This window comes from Chanodichthys erythropterus, chromosome 13 (assembly GCF_024489055.1).
Source record: "Chanodichthys erythropterus isolate Z2021 chromosome 13, ASM2448905v1, whole genome shotgun sequence".
Classification (NCBI taxonomy): domain Eukaryota; kingdom Metazoa; phylum Chordata; class Actinopteri; order Cypriniformes; family Xenocyprididae; genus Chanodichthys; species Chanodichthys erythropterus.
Window position 1 is genome coordinate 47,382,802 of NC_090233.1, and position 21,039 is coordinate 47,403,840.

The 21,039-nt window shown below is 39.1% G+C and overlaps 1 protein-coding gene across 2 annotated transcripts in view; it reads left to right on the forward strand.

Annotated features, from left to right (window-relative positions):
• setbp1 (SET binding protein 1) overlaps positions 1–20,676 on the forward strand; it is an 80,755-nt gene extending 60,079 nt beyond the window's left edge. Inside the window, exons 1-3 of one of the 2 annotated variants that reach the window (XM_067405792.1) lie at positions 9,041–9,149; positions 9,245–12,572; positions 17,028–20,676. In XM_067405792.1, coding sequence (XP_067261893.1) covers positions 9,093–9,149; positions 9,245–12,572; positions 17,028–17,536 — 3,894 coding nt within the window. In that variant the 5' untranslated portion in view covers positions 9,041–9,092 and the 3' untranslated portion in view covers positions 17,537–20,676. Of the gene's footprint in view, positions 1–9,040; positions 9,150–9,244; positions 12,573–17,027 lie in introns of those variants that run through there. The other variant, XM_067405791.1, reaches the window with a different exon arrangement.
• Positions 20,677–21,039: the final 363 nt, after the last annotated feature.

Sequence of the window (21,039 nt, forward strand, 5' to 3'; positions counted from 1 at the left end):
CCGTCACAGCCCTATCCAAATGATAAACTTTCATGACGATGCAGCAATGGCCCGATCGGCCAAGTGTTGTTCATGCTGGCCCCGGGTCATAGGGCAGTCCCTATCGTCAAGCACTTTTATAGGAACTCCGACATGGAGGGCAAAACAAGGCTTCCTCCGCTGCCCATCAGTTATTTTTACTAGTTTTGTACTAATGTACTAAGATTGTGATGTTAAATGATCATACTCATTAAGTACCTTATGCATACTATATATAGTCTAGCAGCTGAGTTCAGAATATGAACACAGCGTGCTAAATTAAACATTAAGCATTTTCCCATAGAAAACCATTCCAAAGAAAATGCTTAATGTGGTTTAATGCATTAAAACAGTGATATCGGAGGACCAAATTCATTATAAACCTTATTAATAAAACATACTATGTACACGTAAGCACATTAACCCAGAATATGAATGCATCGTGCAAAAATTTCATGTTATGCATTTCCCATAAAGAAAACTCCTAATTGGCATTTGGTGCATTGCGGTCATATTCTGGACTCATCTTCTCGCCAGTATATAGTATGCATCATCAATAAGGTACTGAATTTTATCTTTTAATCACTGCCTTAATATAGTGATAGAGCCCAGAACCTGCCGTTTTTCCACATATGTGTTTTTCTTCTTCTGAGAGATGATCTAAATATTTGTGGCTTGAAACACATAGAAACTGGACAGGCCTGTGCTGTGGTTCTATAGATGTTTTGCCCTCCAGGTCTTTGCATCAGGCATGTGACTGAAAACTATGAATTGGTGAAGACATTGCATCACTGCAAACTACTGTTAGATGCATCGGTTGCCATAGAAATGGTCAGTGTCCTGAGATGTGCTTATGGGAATGCAAATGCCCATTGGCTTTACCAACTTGAAATGTACACTTTTTTATTTTTTATTTTGAGGATGGGTTGAGATGGGTTTTGCATGTCCATTGTCCAAAATAGCTGTCTTGCGGCATTGCAAATATTGCCACTGAGTGAACTGACTTTGCTTGAAAGGGTTTTCACAACATATCATTACCATATCAGTTATCAACTGATATTAGAGGGTTTTTTTCTTTTCTTTTCATTTATTGGTATCTGTCCATATCTGACATTTGATTGTGCTGCCCATTTTTTACATTTAGATTACATTTGCAATCGTCATCATCAATACTAAAAATTCCACTATTAAATGTAATTTTAAGTGAATCTCAAAATGAATATCCATTTTCATGTACATTTATAATTTTGAAATTCACTTCTAGCATTTAAAAGGAATGATTTAATTTGTAGTTTTACTTTTCGTGTATTTAGCTAAAATATTATACAATTTTAATATTAACCATATCATGAAAATTGGCTCATCAGTATTATATAGAAAGTAAATCTACGCATCCCGATTATTGGTAGATGCCTCCTGATGTTGTAATACATTTGGCACAATTCAATATATAGCAATGCTTATCATGTATAATGATATGCACGCATGAACAGAAACATATTGATTTAAAAAAATCTAAAGTACTGATGCAATATTGTGAGAATAAGATAATAGTAAAGTCATAGAATTTTTCTTTCATTTTTTTTTTCTACATGACTTTCTGCATGGCTAAAGTTGATTTACTATCTGTCTCACTAATGGTGTTTAGTCTGGCTATATCTGATCAGGCAGGTGAGCCAAGGTCATCCATTTATATACTAATCAAGAGCCTTTCACCTACCCAGATTAAAAGCTAACTCCAACCAGCAGAAAACATTTAGCTCAAATTAGCTTAAAACAGCCACTTACAGTAAACTTACAATTCATTGTAGATAATGGAAGTGAGCGAGGTATGGTTTTCATCAGGCCTTTGCCCCTCAGTCTCCCCCCAGACCTCTACCGCCGCACCACTCTCTCATTCCTGTGGTGCATTCCACAAACACTAGAAATGCCAAATGGAGGAATACTTCATCTGGATAAGGGGATTTAGTGAAGTGATCTATTGTAAACAGTCTGAGACAGATTGATTTTCTGAAAGCACTAGGTGACGACATAATGACCCCTGGCAATATGCCACAAAATGTGTCAACTACAAGATGCTGAAATACATCAAAATGTAAGGTCACAGTGCAGTTACTACAGCTTATACTTTGGTTTAGGTTTTCAAAACCCTTCACCTTAAGTATTAAACTTCAGAGCATAATTCGTCTTGCACTGTTTGTGCTCAGATCATGTGGTTGGTTTAGATGTGTGCTTTTTCAAAAGATTAGGACCAGTAAGATTTTTATTATTATTAAAAGATAAAATAAAATAAAATACTTTTTTCAAAAGTGACAAAAATTCTGTTCTTTTAATCAAAAAATCATCAGTTTTCACAAAAATATTAAGCAGCACAACAGTTTTAAACATTGATAGGAAACGTTTCTTGAGATCAGCATATGTGTATGCTTTCTGAAGGATCATGTGACAGAGTAATGTATAAAGACTTGTATATCAGCTTTGATTTTAAAATATATTAAAATAGAATTTAAAATTGTAATTATTTTTCACAATATTACTTATTTTTGATCAAATAAATGCAGCATTTGGTGATCATAAGAGACGTCTTTCATAAAAATGACAAAATCTTCCCGATCCCAAACTTTTGAATGGTAGTGTACTTTTGTAAGTCATAATGTTATTTTCACTTATCAGACAATAAAACAGGTAAAAGTCTCATACAATATCAGCAATGCTAACAACCACTCAGTACCACTTAGCAACACCCTAGCTGTAACGTTTAGTTTGCATTTCCTTGTTGTCCTGGGTTTAGAGCCAGTTTGTTTCCATAGTTACTGATTATGTTGTTCACCTGTGTCTCGTTGAGTTCCTCATTAATCTGTGTATTTAGTGCCCTTGGTTTGCTCAGTTCATTGTCCTATATTGTCTTGCCCATGTGTACATTGATTTTTGCCTTTTGTGGATTACTGTCTTTGTTTTTGTTTGTAATTAAAGTCTTTCCACTGCAAGATCTCCTCGTCTTTGCCTCGTCTGCATCATGACACTAGCATCATAATAGTGTTTTATACAGACAAGCACCACTCACAATTCTACTGAAAAGGTCAAAATCTTTGCAGATTTGCAGTAAATGCATCATGCTGATGTAAGTCTAAAAAGTTAGAATACTTATATTTATATTATATAAGTTAACGGTTTATATATACAAACCTTTGAGCGTTAAAGCTTACGTGAAATTAATTTGCCTTAGTATTGTGAAGCATATTTCTTTAACTTTAGCAGTAAACAAACATCATTTACGCCACATATGGAGGTTAGTCATAAACCCTGAAGAGTCGAGTTGCAGACTGAACGCAGCTGTGGAAAGACATTAGTCACGGAGCGGTATGATTCCTGCTAATGACCCCTGCTGACTGTTCTCATCAGTGCAGGTGGAGGATACTTCATTTTACTGACGTCCTGCTCGCCATGTTGCCTCATTTTTTTTAAAGAAGGGACTAAAAAACCTTTCTCTCTGTAAATATTTTGATTTCAATTAGCAGTTACTTTATAGCATTCATGCAGGACTAGTGACGTCTTGCAGGTGATTGAAGTTCTGGTTGCTCTATTGCTCGACATCTTCCGAGCTGGTGCTCTCCGCTACTTAATAAATCCATTGGTAAAAGTCTGTTTATTGTGAGTCTATTTGTCATTGTGACTCTGCTCCTCTCCACACAATGGCCATAAACCAGAAAAGCAGCACTCAATGGATTTCTTATTATCACTTGAGCTGCTGTTCATAGTGGATTGGCTTCGAAAGCAACCATTAAACGACACAGATGTTTCCCGAATCTGAGCTTCTTCAGTTGTTGGCGTCTGGCACATGGCAGGATGGCATCAGAATGCTGCTACGTCCTATTATCCTCTATTCAGCCTCTGAACTGCCACAAATGTTTCATTATCCATTCACGTATTCATGCAGCATCTCTGCTACAAACTGGGCGCTCTATTTAGTTTGTGCCAGATGCATTGTTAAAGCCACGGCTTAACGTATCTGTTGACGTTTTATAATGGGCCTTAGAATAAGCCCATCTTTTCCTGTCATTCTTCGTCTGCGAAGAGCCATCATCCAGATTGGTCTTCTTTGAAGATAGAGGAACTTGCTCATATTGTGACGAGTAAAAAAAATACCAGTCGTTGATATCGTGGCAACCGATAGACACGCTCGGTGAGGAAGGTGGTCGGGACTCGGGATACTTTCTTTTATCATCTCTCCGACGATGCTGGCAGTTTTATCTCTTATATGTTAGCGGCAAATTGAGCGCTCCGCCGTTGCTGCCTACGGTCTGTTAATCAGTCAGGGCGGATGAGTTCAGAGGGCCTGGTGGGACTGCTCATAATTAATTATTCCCCACACCAACAAACACACAGCGTGACTGGAACTTTAAAGCCAATTGCCATGATTACGGAGGCTAATAGTATTAAAAGCCAAATTAAGAGATGAGTGAGTACAGCAGTGTAGCCAATGAGAGAGAAGGGCTCGTTTGTGTTTGACCCTCTCCTCCAATCAATCTAATTCATCATTAAAAGCAGTCGACTGAGAGAGTGCGAAATTGAAATGGCTGCTAATTGTTTATTTTGTCAAATAGCTCATTTTCATGCTAATTCTGATGTATTAGCAAAGAGTGATGGTGGTGTAAACCAAAAGTTAAACGTAAACCATTCCCTAACGAGACATTCGTTGAGTGTCGCAATCTAAATTAAGGAAAGTAGATCAGCTGTAGATCCTTATGTTTTTTAAATATTATGTACAGTGAAATGTCTGTATTATAGATTTGACAGTATCTTATCTATACCGTATGACCCTGAAGTCAACATGAAATCACAATTGACACTAATTATTTTCTTAACTAATGTTCCTGGTCTTTTTGTGAATGATTCATGAAAAATGTTTATCTTCGTAAGTATTTTGAAATTATATATATACACATATCAAAAAAAAAAAATTCTCTTGACATCACAGATAGGCTACGTCCACACGAAGCCGGAGCTTACCCTAAACCGATCTTTTTTTTTTTCCTCATCTCAAAAAAATATGTGCGTCCATACGAAACCACTTAAACGACTCAAAATTATGTAGTATACATGCCAGACCATTATGTGGAGCTGTAATTTAGCCACAGAGATGCACATAAACCTTGCGCGCTGTATACAGACTATAGTAAAGCTTAGAAATAATGCTTTATTTTGGCTCAGTAGCTTCTGCAGCACGAACAAATGCATCTAGAGTCTGCTATTGTTGTTGTTGTTGCTGTTTTGTGCTGTTAGCGGTGTCTGACTAGGGTCGACACGTGGGGAGATGACATCATCGTTTCAGAAAATATACGGATAGGCTGTCCACATGAAAATGCAAAGACGGCGTTTTCAGATTTATCCACAGCGAAAACGCTGGATCCGTGTGGACGAAATGCCTATCCGATACAAAATTTGTGCATATTCACAAAAACGCGTCTCCGTGTGGACGGGGCCATAGTGTGGTCGACTGGTTAATGCCAATAGCCAAATAGCTGATTAGCCATTGTTTTACCAAACTCCTAAGCACTAAAATTTGCATGTTACTTGTATATCTTTAACATATTCGAGCCTAAGAAACAGCAAATTATACTTCACTTGGCAGCATTATGTGCCCATATGGAGACAATGAGTGGAAAAAAACACTAAAATAATAAAGGCTGCATTATGTCAAAATGATTTTTGATCTGTTGATATATCATGAGACTTAACTAAAATTGCTATTACAATTAAAGCTTTTATGAAGCACTTAAAACGCTCTTGATAACATAATTAAAGCTTTTAAATTTTTGACAAGCATGTGCTTTAGTCAAATACATGACATAATTTCAAAACCTAGGATCATCAGATGTTTCCATGCAGCATTTACTCTATATTAGACTTTTCTACTTTGCAATCCACTGTGTCAAACTAGTGGACATTTTGACTGTCTGAGGATGGATTTAAAGATGCTTCAAGTCCTGTAACTAGAGCTAGATTTTCCAGATCAGGTGATTGACACTCTATCCAGGTGTGTGTTGTCCTCAACCAGGTGTCACATTACCCATGGCCACCATGGCATGAGGGCTGTCTAACAGGTCAGCGCTGGCTTTCACTAACAAATTCAGAAAGTGTTACTGAGACTGTTACAAAGGCTGTAATTTGACCAATTAGCCCTGTGGCTAGCCCACTGCCATTTGATTAGAAAACAAAGCTGACCTGCTGTCATGTTAATCGAACTATAAAAGCTTTTGGGATTGCAGGGATGATGCGAATAAAAGAAATGACCCCTCACAATATTGCATTTGTGCTGTGCTGGTTGCAATTTGTGTAGCAGCTCTGCTTCTACAAGCTGTTTGAGTGTTATTGCATCGTTTGTCAAAGTTTGGATGTGTCTGAACTTCCAGAGTCACGCCAAGCTGTGTTGATCCAGCATCAGACTCGTGGACTGCTCATCTGTCAGTCTGAAAGGCAAACAGTGAGCTCTTGCACCAGGACAGGCAGGATTTAGTGGAGGGTAGAGCAAGTTTGGCCGGGTATCAGTCGGGCAAAGTTGCATGTTTGGCTCGCTGCATTTCTGTCTATTTTCGGTGGCTCTGACTCACAGTATCCCATGGTTACCAAACACATAAGAGGCCAATGAGGTTTTGGCTGGCCAATTACCATGGCGGTGATGGAGGGGGGGAAAAATGAAGAGAACAACAAGAGCAAGCAAGAAATGGAATGGGGGAAAAGGGGGTATTGAGGGCTCCATGAGGATGCCAAACCTTGCTTATTATTATGCAAGGGACTCTGTAATCTCGGCTGCCTTCTCCCTGTCTGTTTATCTGGTCTGAGACTGACTCGTCTCCTGCAGTTCTGGGCTTTGAGTGCAATGGTGTCCGCCAGGATTTGGTGCCTACTGCGCCAGACTGCCCAGTGGCCCTGCCAGAACTGCTGCTCTGTTTACAACAGATAGGAAGTGCTCATTAGAGGGCTCATAAGTCATTTATGACTGCAGAGATTTTTATTATCTGGTGAGGGACTCGCTGTCAACACATTGACACAATATGCTGTGGTGTATTTACACTGAGCAATGGCATATTTGTAACATACGACTGCTGAACAGTCTTCAGTTACATTATTTTCTTTTTCTGATTTTAAATTACTTGAATTGTATGGGAATTGTAAGGGAACTTGTTTACGTGTCATATTCATGCCCGATTACAAACTGGAAGTTGTCTTATTCTGGTGAAAGAAATGGAATATGACTGGCAAACGATAAAGATGGATATTGAGTTTCCCAGTGAGTTTGTAGAATAGCTTTGACATCCTCAATGGCAAGGTTACGCCATATCCCTCAGATATGTTTGGGGGGGTGGGTTTGAATATAATGCCATTTAGGCAAATTAAAGGGCGGCCAGGAGACTTGGCATTCAACAGCGGAGACTGTATCCTGTGGGCCGGGGGAGACCGCAAATTCCTCAAAGGATTACAGGATTAGAAATCTGAAAGGTGATGCAGTTTCTCACAGATGGGGGAAATAAAAAGGACAAGGCTGGCAGAGGAGTGATCCCTCATTAATGTCTGCTTCCCTTTAATTAAAAACTACTGATTGAATGATATTGGAGAGGATTAGGCTGAGGGATGACTCCTGAAACACACGCACACATGCGAGTCTTCCCAAAGCATGCTGGGATATTTTAGGTGAGGGCTGTGCACGGCAGATAAAAGTCTTGCCTGCCTGGGCTCTTTCAGGAGCTGGTTAGGAGTTAAGTGATGCATTACTCTTGGCTGATTAGAGGAGGAACAAAGAGCTCTTCCAAATAGTGTGAGAGGTTGGCAGGTCACCATTATAATGTTTGCCAGTGGACTCCATAATTGTCTGTGGTCATTTAACCTGTCAAAGGCAGCTCCTGTGGTTCTCAAATTGGCTTTTAAGGAAATAAATTTAAAAGACAACCAAACTGCAGTTCACCTTCCACCAGATAGATCTTTACTTTAAAGGTTTGGGTTTTACTTTTGGTCATTTTTTGGAACAACTATTCATAAAACTGTGGTGAATGAGAAAATGAGGGGGTAAAGAGAGAGAAACTGGACTGGGAAATGGTACAAGCCAATGGTTTCAGCTCCCATCACCAGGCTCAATGGATTGGCACTAACTAACCTGGAGTAGTACATCAGGACACCATAAAAACTGCTTAGAAAATAACCCACAAAAGGGACAAAGATTTTACATCAAGTAAGAGATGCAGTTGTGAGCTTTTATAATGTGCTTTTTCATTGTGGTTTCTTCATTGTTCAGCTCAGTTCAGCTCACTTTCACTGTTGTTTAAAGACAGGCCTTTCATCACTCCAGAATGTCATCTTTCAAGGGCACTTACTTAAACTCTTCTAAATTTGTATTTCCTTGCATTTCTTTGGTTTATGTCAGAAATTCTTTAATTTGCTGTGCTGTGACCCAAACAAACCAGACTCCAGGAGACTAAATTATCTTCTACTGATGTAATCAGATATGTCAGTGCCAAAGTAACATAGCTTATTCCTACCACTTTCTTTAAAGCTCTTTAAGCTTTAAAAATTTAAAGACTCTTTGCACAATGATTCTCAGTTGATCTGTTTTCTTCTTCTGTTTTATGTAATAGCATAAACAGGGACAATTTGTATTTTCTAAAGGTACATTTTGCATTTTTTCTCTTTCCTGTTGTGAGCCTGTTGAAAACACTGGGACCCCAGATGTAAACTAATCTGAAACCGCAGCATAGACTGTCTTAGCCTCAGCTGCAGAGCTCTGAAATGGAAGTTGACCTGCTGAAAAACAAAACTGTGGTTAAACTTCATTACCGCCTGTAGCTGTTGGCTTTGAAAACAGGATGGCTTTACAGAACATATCCTAGTATCAAGTGCTGATCTTGCAATACGTTATTTCTAACAGACCAAACCACAAGTCTCAAAGGCTTGCACAATGGTGCACAGTATTATATGCTTTCAGTAGGTGTGGCCCACAAGCTGAGAACTTGGCAGCAAAACAGTAGTTGTTATCAGTAACAACATGTAGGTTCCTAGTTAGTTTTCCTATATATGTATATATGCGGTGTGAATGTTTCTCTGTCAATCTACCTAAGATAATGAAGAGCATTTGTAGGGTAAATATAGTACTTAAATATTTAAATGTCTTAATATTATCTAGACATAACGTTGTTCTATTTTCTAAATTCTTCCTTTTGTTTTTCATTTTCAGACCTATGAGAGGCCTTATAAACTTGTGAATAAAACTGACGTGATGATGGAGAGCACAAAACCAAAGCATGAGTCTAAAAGCAACGACATTCACCACCTTGACTGGACAAAGCCGTTGGACACTGTTGGAGATGTAGTGTTTCAAGAGCAACACAGGACTGAACCAGAATCAAAAAGAGAATCAGCATGCACCAACAAGAACCCAGAACCCAACACATCATTTTCGAAAACGCAAGTTAAAAAGGTCACAGACGGTTCGTCTGGAGGTCTCTTTGCATCTGCCGTGTCTTCCCCAAGCACTGACACACTAGCATCATCTCCTGTTGATACAGTAATGAGTCCCCCAGCTGACTCAAGTCTCTTCTCTTTTAGCAAAGACAGAGGCTTGCAGGAAGTCACTGAGCAAGTGTTTGGGAACATCAAACGTAAATATGGAAGGAAAGATGCAATGAAGGCCCCAACCGCGCAAAATTTAGGCCTTCACTGGGCCAAAAAGATGGAAAGAGATACTGAACACCAAGATAGTACTAAGGAAAGACAACCTTACAAAACTGATAAGAGTGAATTTGAGACAGAGGAGCCTGAAAAGTCAAGCAGTAGGACAGATAATGAGAGTAAGACAACATCAAGCTGTGGCACCCATCACACAGATGAATCTATAAGTAAAAAGCGAAGAAATAGAAAAGTAGTTGAAGATAACTTATCTGATTCACAAACCACACAGCAAGCTGAGAAGACTGATAAAACAGACCAAGGGTGCACAAAACCTAAAATGACAAAGAAAATAGATTTCATTGCACCAAAACAATTTGGTGTGAATTTACGAGAGAGTGAGGAAGACAGTGCTGGGACAATGACTGATGATGTTGAGATGTTTCAGAATAGACAGAGGAAAACAGCTGGGAGACCAAGATCAATGATTGATGCCGACAAGCAAACAGAGGGTAGACTATCAAAGGTCAAGGACAGGTGGTCTTATTTAAAGTCCCAGAACTCCTCTCCTCATAAAGACGTGAATCAGTCTCTGTCCATTGAAGAGCCACCTTCTGCTTTCCCTATTACCCCATCCAGCCCACTGTACACAAACACAAATAGTTTGACAGTTATTACTCCAGTGAAAAAGAAACGTGGACGGCCCAAAAAACAGCCGTTACTTACTGTGGAGACAATTCACGAAGGAACCGCAACAAGCCCAGTTAGCCCTATTACCCAAGATTCATCCAGCACTTCAAAAAGAAGGAAGAAGCATAGTATGTCAAAATTAGTGCAGTTGGCCTTCAACAAATCCCCCCCTGCACAGCAGTTAAAACTAAAGAAATCAGGTCAAGAAGGTGTCCTTAAAAAGAGGGCAACTAAGAAAATGAAACTGGTCAAGATGCAGAGCATTTTGAATGAACTTTTGTCCACTTCTAATCCTGGCAATCTTGCATTGAAGTCCAATGTTCCGGTTTCAAATGCCATGACAACCATGGCATCGACAATCGAGGCCCGTTTTGGCAAGCAAATCAATGTCAGCAAGCGTGGGACTATTTACATAGGCAAAAAACGGGGAAGGAAGCCCAGAATTGATCTTCAAGCCCAGCAAAATGAGCACAAAGCCAGTGATAAGCACTCGTTGCCTATTTCAAGTCCCTTCGAGAACCCTCTAGTGCCTTCTAATACACCATCCACAACCGGAATGCCTTCTCCCAGGGTCATGCAGTCCCTCTCTTCTCACTCTGCAGCAGGTGGGACAGCTCACCCTGCCACCACAGATACCAGCCAGCATGACCTGAAGACCATGCCAAATCTACAGCCTATCAGTGCATTGCCCACAAAAACGCATAAGGGCTTGCTCAGTAGTAACTGGAAGCTGTCTCCCCCAAGACTAATGGCTAACTCACCATCCCACCTGTCCGAAGTGGCTTCCATCAAAGAAGTCACCCTGTCTCCAGTTAGCGAGTCCCACAGTGAAGAGACAATCCCAAGTGATAGTGGAATTGGCACCGACAACAACAGCACATCTGACCAGACTGAGAAAGGCCCAGCATCCCGTCGGAGATACTCGTTTGATCTTTGCAGTTTTGATGGCACAGAGGCAGCTGTTATAGAGGCAAAGAGCAAAGCAGCGAGAGGGCACTACCAGAAGCGTGTCACTGCGGTCACTGTGGAAAATTTCTTCGCTCAAGAGAGCCTAAAGAAGCAGAAGCATCGGAGGAAACGCAAGGCCCTTCAGAGCCAGGATGACCTGCAGTTTATGGCTGACCTCGAGGAGCTGGTTAGCAAATTCCAGGTCTTCCGAATCTCTCATCGCAGCTACAAGTTCTACCATGAGAATTCCTATCCCAGCATCTTCCGTCTCAACTTTGACCACTATTATCCTATGCCATACTATCCCTATGACCCTGTGCACTATCTTCGCAGGAGCTCTGATAAGTCAAAGAGGAGGCGTGGTCGGCCAGCCAAGTCAAATGAGCCAATATCAAAGATGCCTTTTATTCAAGGGTTTGGCTGTCCAGTGCCTGGTGGCAATTACTATGCACCCTACGCGATGCCTTACACATCCATGCCTCTTGCCACAAGTATGATAAACATGGGCTATTATGGTCAGTACCCTTCTCCCTTGTACTTATCTCATGCACTTGGACCTTCACCCTCTCCTCTCATGAGGCCACCAGTCCCTCCACCAAAGTTCCACCCTGGTGCGTCCTCCAGTCTCACTGCTCCTAGCAGACATCGAGCGAAGAATATGCCACATGAGATGCCTTCATCTAGAATGAGCGACTCCCATCTCCCTTCGAGCAGCTGTTTGGGAAGTGTCTGTCTCCACAAACGCAAACACAAGCACAAGTACAAACATAAAGAGGATCAGTACATCCCACAGAGGGAGGACCTCGGCGGGCTCTTCAGTGGAACCCAAAGTCCTGCCTTTCTCAGCCTCTTAAATGAGAGACTGGAGAAGAACACTCTGTCCAAACTGAAGGACAAGCAAAGAGGCAAGCAAAGCACAGATGCTTCGCCAAAAGCTTCCAGGAACTACTTTGAAGTAGACACGCTCTCATCATTATCCTTATCTGACTCTCAGCATTGTAAACGCACTCGAGGAGAGACAATGAACAACTTCCTTAACATCTGCACTAGACAACCACACGAGCGCCTGCGAGCCAGCCAGGACCAGGTGCTGGACTCCTTTAAGGGGCAGCACTTAGGGGATGATGATTCTAGCATTCACATCAGGAAGCATAGCTTGGAGGACTTTGCAGCATACAGAGAAGGAAGCATGGTGTCTTTCCAAGGAGGTAGAGAAGAGAGAGCAGAGCAGATGTTTCAGTCCAACACAGTTGTAGCAGGTAAAAATATATCTGTCTCTATGAAATGCATTCAGACAAATGAAAGATCCTTAAAAGATATTGATTCACTTATTTTTTGTTATAAATGAACATTATTTTGATTTACCAAGCAGTGATTAGTTTGATACAACTGAAATCATGTTCTGCTATTAAGTGCAAAATCTAGAGGAACAAATGTGCTTTTTGAACACTTTGTATTCTGTTCTTAGTACATCTGGCAAGCAAAGTGTAATGCATGGATGGAGACAACTATAATTCACAAATTTCTCTTTCCTCCCTTTTCGCCCCTGCCTGCCAATGGTTTTTTCTTAGAGATATATTATTCACACGTTTTGATTTATATTCTACAGACATGCAATAAAAAACCTTGCCTCTTGTTAAAAGAGCTGGAGAGAAGCCAGAGGTTTAATGAATCCAGTCTACTCCACTGAAGGGGAATTGCAAGCCCAAGGCACAGTTAGATTACATTTTCACTCCCCTAGGGGAACTATGAGGATGACTCACGTTCTGCCTGCTACCACCCACCTCCATGAATTAACTCGATGCTTCAAAGAGCTAGTTTGTTATACTTAAACAGAGAAATATGACATACATCCCACCTAAGTGTACATCTGTGTTGATTTCAAAGCACAGATTTAGATAAGCATGTTTTGACAGAATTGCTTTTTTATGGCAGTCGCATTTTTTTGCCAGTGGCTTTATGGCTATCATGCAATAAATTGCAGCAAATTGAGGCTTTTATATGCTCAAATTTGCATTTAAGGTCATATCTCATTTACGATTAATTAGTTTTATTGGCTAGGAATCATGGCATGACGACAGCACCTTTTTTATAATAAGGCTATTAATCATTGTGATGGGAGTGTCTAGTTTGGAGCATGTTTTCCATATTTTAAACCTAAAAGCTGTCTGTCTTTCTGTCTGTCTATCAATCTATCCATCTATCCATCCTTCCATCCATCTTAATTAAAACATTTAATTGTGTGGGGACTCTCATAGGTACATTCCACAAAGAATAAGGTGATATAAAAGAAAAAGGCTAAATAAATGTATCCATTAGAAATGTCACCCTTTGACAGGTTCTTGAATGTAATTGATCATACATCAGTCAGCACATTTGGTATGGATTGAAATTCTGATGGAGCTCTCAATGTACAGATCTTTCAGCTCTCTAAACCCTCTTTAATGTAAAACTTAATGCCACTCATTTGCTAGCACAGGAATTACACAAAGGATTTCCCTTTGATCGTACTGGTATAGCGTTTCATCTTTTTTTACACTGCAAGCAAGAAAACCTATTAAGACCATTGCTTAATGCCAGTGCATGAGTTTTCAAGCAGGTCTGCACCTACATTTGCTTAACAAGGATTTTGTGTATTAAATGAGTAGCTTGCCTCGACAATCAACTAGAGAATTTGCAGGGGCAAAAATGTGATCTTACACAACTGTATTTTTTATTTTTTTTAAATCGTTTACCTTTGAACTGTGGAATTCGGTTGCCATGGCAACAGGAAGTAGGCCTCCACTACCGTGTAGAGCAGAGCTGTGGGGACAGCGGCGAGGCAAGTCCATAAATTGCTGCCTCTAATGAAAACATTGTGCACAGGATGCAGGTAGAGATTTCAGGGAATAAATGAGTTGTGACACTCCCTTTGAAAATGAATGTCTCTGTCCAATGATTTGTTGGCACTTGGGAAGACTCTGCAAGTTTCCCAGTGATAAACTGAGGCCAGAGAAGGAAGGGCTCATGTTTAGTCAGGCACACATTTTACTTTATTGAAACCAAATGGGCTGAAGGAGCCCATGCACAGCTGGTTAGTGACCCATGCGCATTTTTTTTTTTTTTTTTTCTTTTCTTTTCGGTTTTGTTTTGTTCTAACTCGCATCCAAAATAGCCCTGGTGATTGTTTTGAAAGTGTGGTTGCTATTTGTTTTAACATTGCATTTTAATGCTATAATGAGAGATTCGAATATGGATTAAGGATTAAGGAGGAGTCTATCCTGTTTTCGGGTTTGCACAGGTGCACTCTTAAAAGAGTCTTTAGAGAAATGCATAGGCATAGAGCGCAGACATCTTCCACAATTACAGCTCTTGTTTGTTTTCATGGAAACCTACCAGATGGAGTGGCAATCAACAAGAAAAGAGAAAAAGAGACCTCTCCAGAGATATGAAAAGAGTGCAGGAGAGATCTTAGATGTGGAACACACATTTTAGGCAGCTTTAGGCTGTCTGAACTCATTTCAAACAAGGCTGCCAGAAACCCAGCATTTCCTCTGGTCTGGGCTTCCTTCCAAAGCTCCAACGTGAAGTGTAGAGGCAGAAAATTAATCACAAATGTATCCGAGGCCTCATAGTTTATTACTCACATTTACAGACGCATCTATTCATTGTGAATGTGAACACTGACTATATTCACTGATTGACTGATAAGTGGGAGGTTCCTGATGTTTCTTTATTATGTGCACGGATGCAGTTATCCACATGTCAAGTGTTAAGTGAGCTGTTGCTTCAGAGTCCTCTCCTCTCATGGGGCATTTTTCACGTGTTTGCTTATTAACGCTTCGGTCTGTTAGACTGACAGCTGATAATGATAAACTGCATGACTCAACAAGCTTGGCTGTATCAATTGCTATCAGATCTGTATATACAGGAATATTTATACACAAGCTAATACAAATTAGAGTGTTGACACATTGGATTGTCACATCATTAAGCACAGAAGAAAGTTTATCTCTCTCAGTCTGGCTGCATATGTCATGACTCACTCAGGGGTCTTGAGTTTACTTTAGAAATATTGCTGCTTTAGCTAGTGAGATGATCTGCAATTCAATTATATTATAACAAATGACTGGCCAATTGTTTACCAGACTGGCCTAGCACATTTTTCACAATCAGTGTCTCATAGCTAGGGGTGGGAACCGTAAAGAATTGAATGATTCCAGTTCCTTAATAGTTCCATTATTGAATCTTTTTGTACTTTTAGGGACTAAATATTTAGATAAATATCATTTCAATATTAACTATTTTAAAGCCCCCCCTGGAGTCAATAATTGTATGCCTTAAAACTAATTTTTGATCACCAAAATGACATATTTAAAAAAAAAAATCCTTTGGGAAAAAAATTATCTTGCCTTAAAATAGCCTGAATGTACCTCTACACCCTTACTTCATTTAGTATACATGGATACATGAATATGCAAATTAGTTCCACCTCCACTCACTCACGTCAACTAAGGTAAACGCTATCGCTCTTTATGTCGGACACATAACGGTAATAAATATGATTAGCCTTTTGCTTTACTATGTTATCAAACAGCTAATAATGTGTTGCTAATGTAACACAAACCATGTTCCTGTTCGCCATCTCAGAGTCAGACCGCTACCTTATCCTTAGTAATGCTTTGAACAACTTAGAACGTCAGTGGAGAAAGACAGTTCATCACAACATCGTAATATTCATCATATACACAATTCACCCGCTATATTGCTAAATGTACACGACCTTTTAATATTAGCAGAAAAATATACCGAGATAACCTGGTTTCTCTTGAGACTCCCCGGCTTCAGAGCGGTCATAGTAAATGATATGCTAATGCCTGCCCACATGTTGACGGGATTGGCTACAAGGTAGTTTGTGACGCAAGAAACACCAGCGATTGCAAACCACGTTTTTGAGACTGTCTTTGGTTCACTGCAGTTTTAAACATAAAATACTCAGCAATGGTGTTGACTTATGAATTTGCACATGTTTTGTCTTGAAGCATATTAAAAACACCACATAAATATATATAAACAACATTAAAAACTTGACTTTCACCACATGGGGTCTTTAAAACAGGTTGTGCAAAAGGATTTTCAATTACCTTATTTTTATTTTTTATTTTTTAAAAGACAGGTGGTGTAAATGCAAATAATTGGCCTTAACTATATATTAAATAAAATACACAAAAAATGTGGTAGTATATTATTATTACTAATAATAATGGCAAAACAATGTGTATCTTCAACTATACACATTGTCAAATGAAAAACCAATTGGTACTACTCTAATAAAAATCATGCAAGTGTTTGATTCACTAAAAAGTCATTGATTAGAGTCATTTGTTTTGTTGTCAAACTGGTTGTGCTTTATATTATGTGTAGTTGATTCAGTAGCAGCGTTTCAGTAGCAGAGTAAGTAGTGCAGGAAACCTTTCGGTTACATATGTAACCCTCGTTCCCTGAAGGAGGGAACAGAGACGTACTGTACGTTGCTGAGCGCGAGCCACCTGCTCGTCTCCTCTGGGTGCGCTGCTCGGTCATAGTATTTTTAGTACTCATTCCAAAAGCGAGAACAGTTAACAAACATCATTCAATTCTGATTCATTTGTCATTCTGATTCAATTCTGATATTTTTGGAACTGTTGCTTGTCATTTTCATTGATTTGGTTTGTTTTTTGTCCTATCATCTCCAGACCACAGTTCCTACAAGAGGAGGTACAAGGGCAAAGAAGTGGAGGAGATCCAGTGCGACATGCGAAAAATGTGTGCCTTCTCCAAGATCCTCACCACCAAGAAAAACCTGGATCACGTCAACAAGATTCTAAAAGTCAAGAGACTTCAAAGGCAGGCCAAGACAGGGAATAACATGGTGAAGAGACGTCGAGGGAGGCCAAGGAAGCAGCCGCTTTCTCTCGAGGAGGGATTGCTGGGTCAGATGCCAGTTCTTGAAAAGTGTGTGGACCTTCCTGGGAAGAGAAACCTTCACACCGGTCTGGTGCCTGCTCCTCTTGAGTTCTCCAATCACGACTCCATCACAGACGCCATCGAGTCAGTGGTACACATGGCCAGATCCCAAACCAACCCGCAATCCATGCAGGGAGGCAAGCACTGGCACAAAGTTCAACCGGAGTTCCAAATGGAGCGTCCAAACCGCAGAGGAAGAGGGAACAGGAGAGAAGAAGCTACTCTCACCTCTCATTAGCGAGGTCATGACAGTGCACTGTGAGTTAGCCTTGTGCTTGGGTCTTTGTATCGTTTCTTCGGTTTGTTTTGATCTGAATTCTGCTGATACATTTTAATGGGCATTCGCTGAGAATTTGGATCATGGTTGTGGTCTAAAAAGCTCCGCTTTCAGATTGTACAATTCTATCACATACTTTCTTATTGGTCTCAAGGAGACAAACTGAACTTCTAATCTCCCAAAGCCCATAACCATGAGGATGTTGAAACTATGGCTTTAGCCATAACCTACCAGCACATGTAAATGAACTTAAATGACAGTACTGTGCACTTTTTCCTTTCTTGTTTTTTGTTTTCGCTCAAGCACAAAGCACAGATCTTCTGGCAGAGGTTGATTTCACCGCTAACACATGCTTACATACGCTTGCCTGCGCTCAGGTGTGTTTCAGGCATGAAGTAATGGCAATACTTTTGGATGAAACCGTTTTCAGTGATGTTTTGATGGCTGTCATTTCACTGTACATAGCAACATATTCTACTAACATTTCAAATTTCAAAAGTATTTTAGATCTACCTATACTGTCAGCATATCAAATCAAAAACCATATAAAGTTTGAAATGTTTTTGTTCCATTTTTAACCAAATAGAAGTAGAAAGCTTGTTCAAATGGAGAAACATATTTAGTCGTGTATTCTTAACGAAGTGGAATCACTGCAGATCGAAGGCTTGTTGACGACACAGGACATCAAAACACATCCCAGTAGTTCACAACAGGCTTGATGAAAAATGCTACGGTTGCATTTAAAACCAACAGAGCACTTATTTCTTTTCTTTCTTTTTTGTTGAACAAGTTTGAGTGGGCTGAAGTTTTACACAGTGTCGGTGTTGGTTTTTCGCTTTAGATAATTGTGAGCATCTGGGTGATATTTTCATGATCTGACTGGAAAACAAGTTCTTATTTGAATGGCCTTCTCCAGAGACTCTTTGAGAATGTTCCTGCTCTTGTTAACGAAACAATCGTATGTCTTATATACCTGTCAGTATTAGATATCCACATGACCAAATTTTCAGTGTAGTTGTGCATCATAGCATAGATCGGTTTCAGTTTAGCTGCTTGTGTGTATTACTCTGAATGGTGTGGTGGTGTGCTTATTTTTCGATTAGTCCGTCGTTCGAATTGGAAAAATACACTGAAGGCTATTTAGGTGATCGTCTTGAACATAGGACGTCACAAATTAATCAAATATATGTCCTACGCTGTTTTAGAAACAAGTTACACTGATATAAGCGACATTTGGAATCGGAATAGATTTGAATGTGGTCCTAATTTGAATAGCTTTCCATTTGTTAATGATTTCTTAGTTTTTCCATATATGTGCCTTATGTTTGTCTATAAATCCATGACGTTCAGGTACTGGGAACAATTAATGGCAAGATATTGGTCTAGAATGTACACAATAGAGTTTGCTGCCCTGGTTGTAATGTGTTCATCATTTCGATACATTTTCACAAGTCTTGCTACAGTATAATAGGCTTCATTCTGACTACATACATACGTTTCTATACAAATATACAGTTCAGTGACCAGGCAGCACATTTAATACACATAAAGACACTCAAAATATCTCTATAACCAAACCCACGCAGGGTTTTTGAAATGAATACACGCTTATTTACTATGCATCAGGTTATTGCTGTGAATCCACTGACACATAAGCTTTCTGTTAAATGAAGTGGTCTTACTGAAATTTGAAATCTGAACCGTTCAAATGAAAAGTGCTAAAACTGACTATCATTTCTTTTGCAATTCTAGACATTGTCTGGAGGAGGAAAATCAGCCTCTAAGCAGTGCAGCCTTAATCAAGTATTCAATTCAACAAATTGTCCCCTGTAAATAGTCTACCATCTGTAGGTTGCTGTATAGCTGCGTGAATCATGCCTAAGAATCATGTCAATATGTTGCACTCACAGTTGTCCAAAGCAGGACACATGTAGTGGCTTAACATGCCATGCGGTGTTATGAACCATTCTGTCCTCGTGATAACTTGCAGTGCATTAAAGCTCAAAGAAATAATATATGCCGGCAGCTATTTGCCTCAGCCAGTTGTACTGGACCTTTTGTAGGATGTGTCCATTTGCGCTGGTTCTGCTAAACACCTGCAAACATTGCCAAAAATGTTGACCTTTTATTAGTGCTTTAAGCACCGAAAGCTATGTTTTAAAACAAAAATGTACACCGTAGCAGTTTTCTGAAACATTATAGATGATTATAATAGGTTAATCAAAAGTGGCTTTGGTAACAAGGCCTGGCAGCTCAAATATGCTCGGCTTTGGTTTTAAAATGCCAGATATATTTTCTCCACCAGCTGATAATTGGTGCCTTGTGAAGTTAAGTGTATTTTTTTATGTTCCTGCTCCTAAACGTCAATAGCGACTTTGTGTCGAGTAAATGTTTCCGAGGTCACCGAGAGAATGTCATCCACTCAAATGTAGTATTGTATTTTAGTTTGTATTGCTATTAATGAAGTTATAATACAAGTGAATTGTTAATCGAAAGTAATATTCCTAACGAGGACACAACAGAAGCTCTTATCGCTCTCTAAATTTGAATTCATACATATGGTGTTATGACCATTTTGACCATTTGATTTCTGTACCTGCATGCTCTGTTTCATTGTATGCATAGAAATTTTGAAGAAGTCAAGAATTTCGATTTGAATAAGATCTTATACATTGTTTTTGTTTTGTTTGTTTTTTTGTAATGGATTTTAAATTCATAAAGCATTTTGTACATTGTATGGATATTAAAAACAGCAAATAATGAACGTATATAGAAAAGAATAAATACTGATATACACAAACATATGCATTGTACATAGAATGTATGTATACACATTCATGTTTTGTGTAACTGTGTATACAGACATGTTTATAAATACAAGTACTAGCGTGTATATATGTACATACATATAAGCTTGCATGTGTTTGGTCATGTTTGCCGTTCATGATCTTGTAGTTTTATTTTTTTATTTCTTCTTTTTCTTACTGTAAAGCTCATTTTGTGCAGCCATCTCCGGTGAACAGTATTGAGCACTTAAAATACAGTTGATCTTGTTCATGTCATTCATTGTGCAAAAAAAATAAATAAATGAATTTATCGAGAGCTCACTTCTGTTTCTTTGCTTCTGTTTCTTTTTTCTTTTTCTTTTTAAGTTGATCTTCTACCCATACCGAGCAAACAGTTTATATTTATTTAGGAATATTTTACACCTTGAAACAGAATGTACACTACCATAAAAGGTTCAAAATCATTCAAAAGTTTGGTTCATAACATTTCTTTTTTTTTTAAGAAATAATTTTATTCAACAAGGATGCAATAAATTGATCAAAAGTGACAATAAAGACTTTTACATTGTTACAAAAAAATATGTATATTTCAAACAAATGCTGTTCTTTTTAATTTTCTATCAAAGAATACAGAAAAAAAAATCAGTTTCCACAAAAAATATTAATCTGCCAACTGTT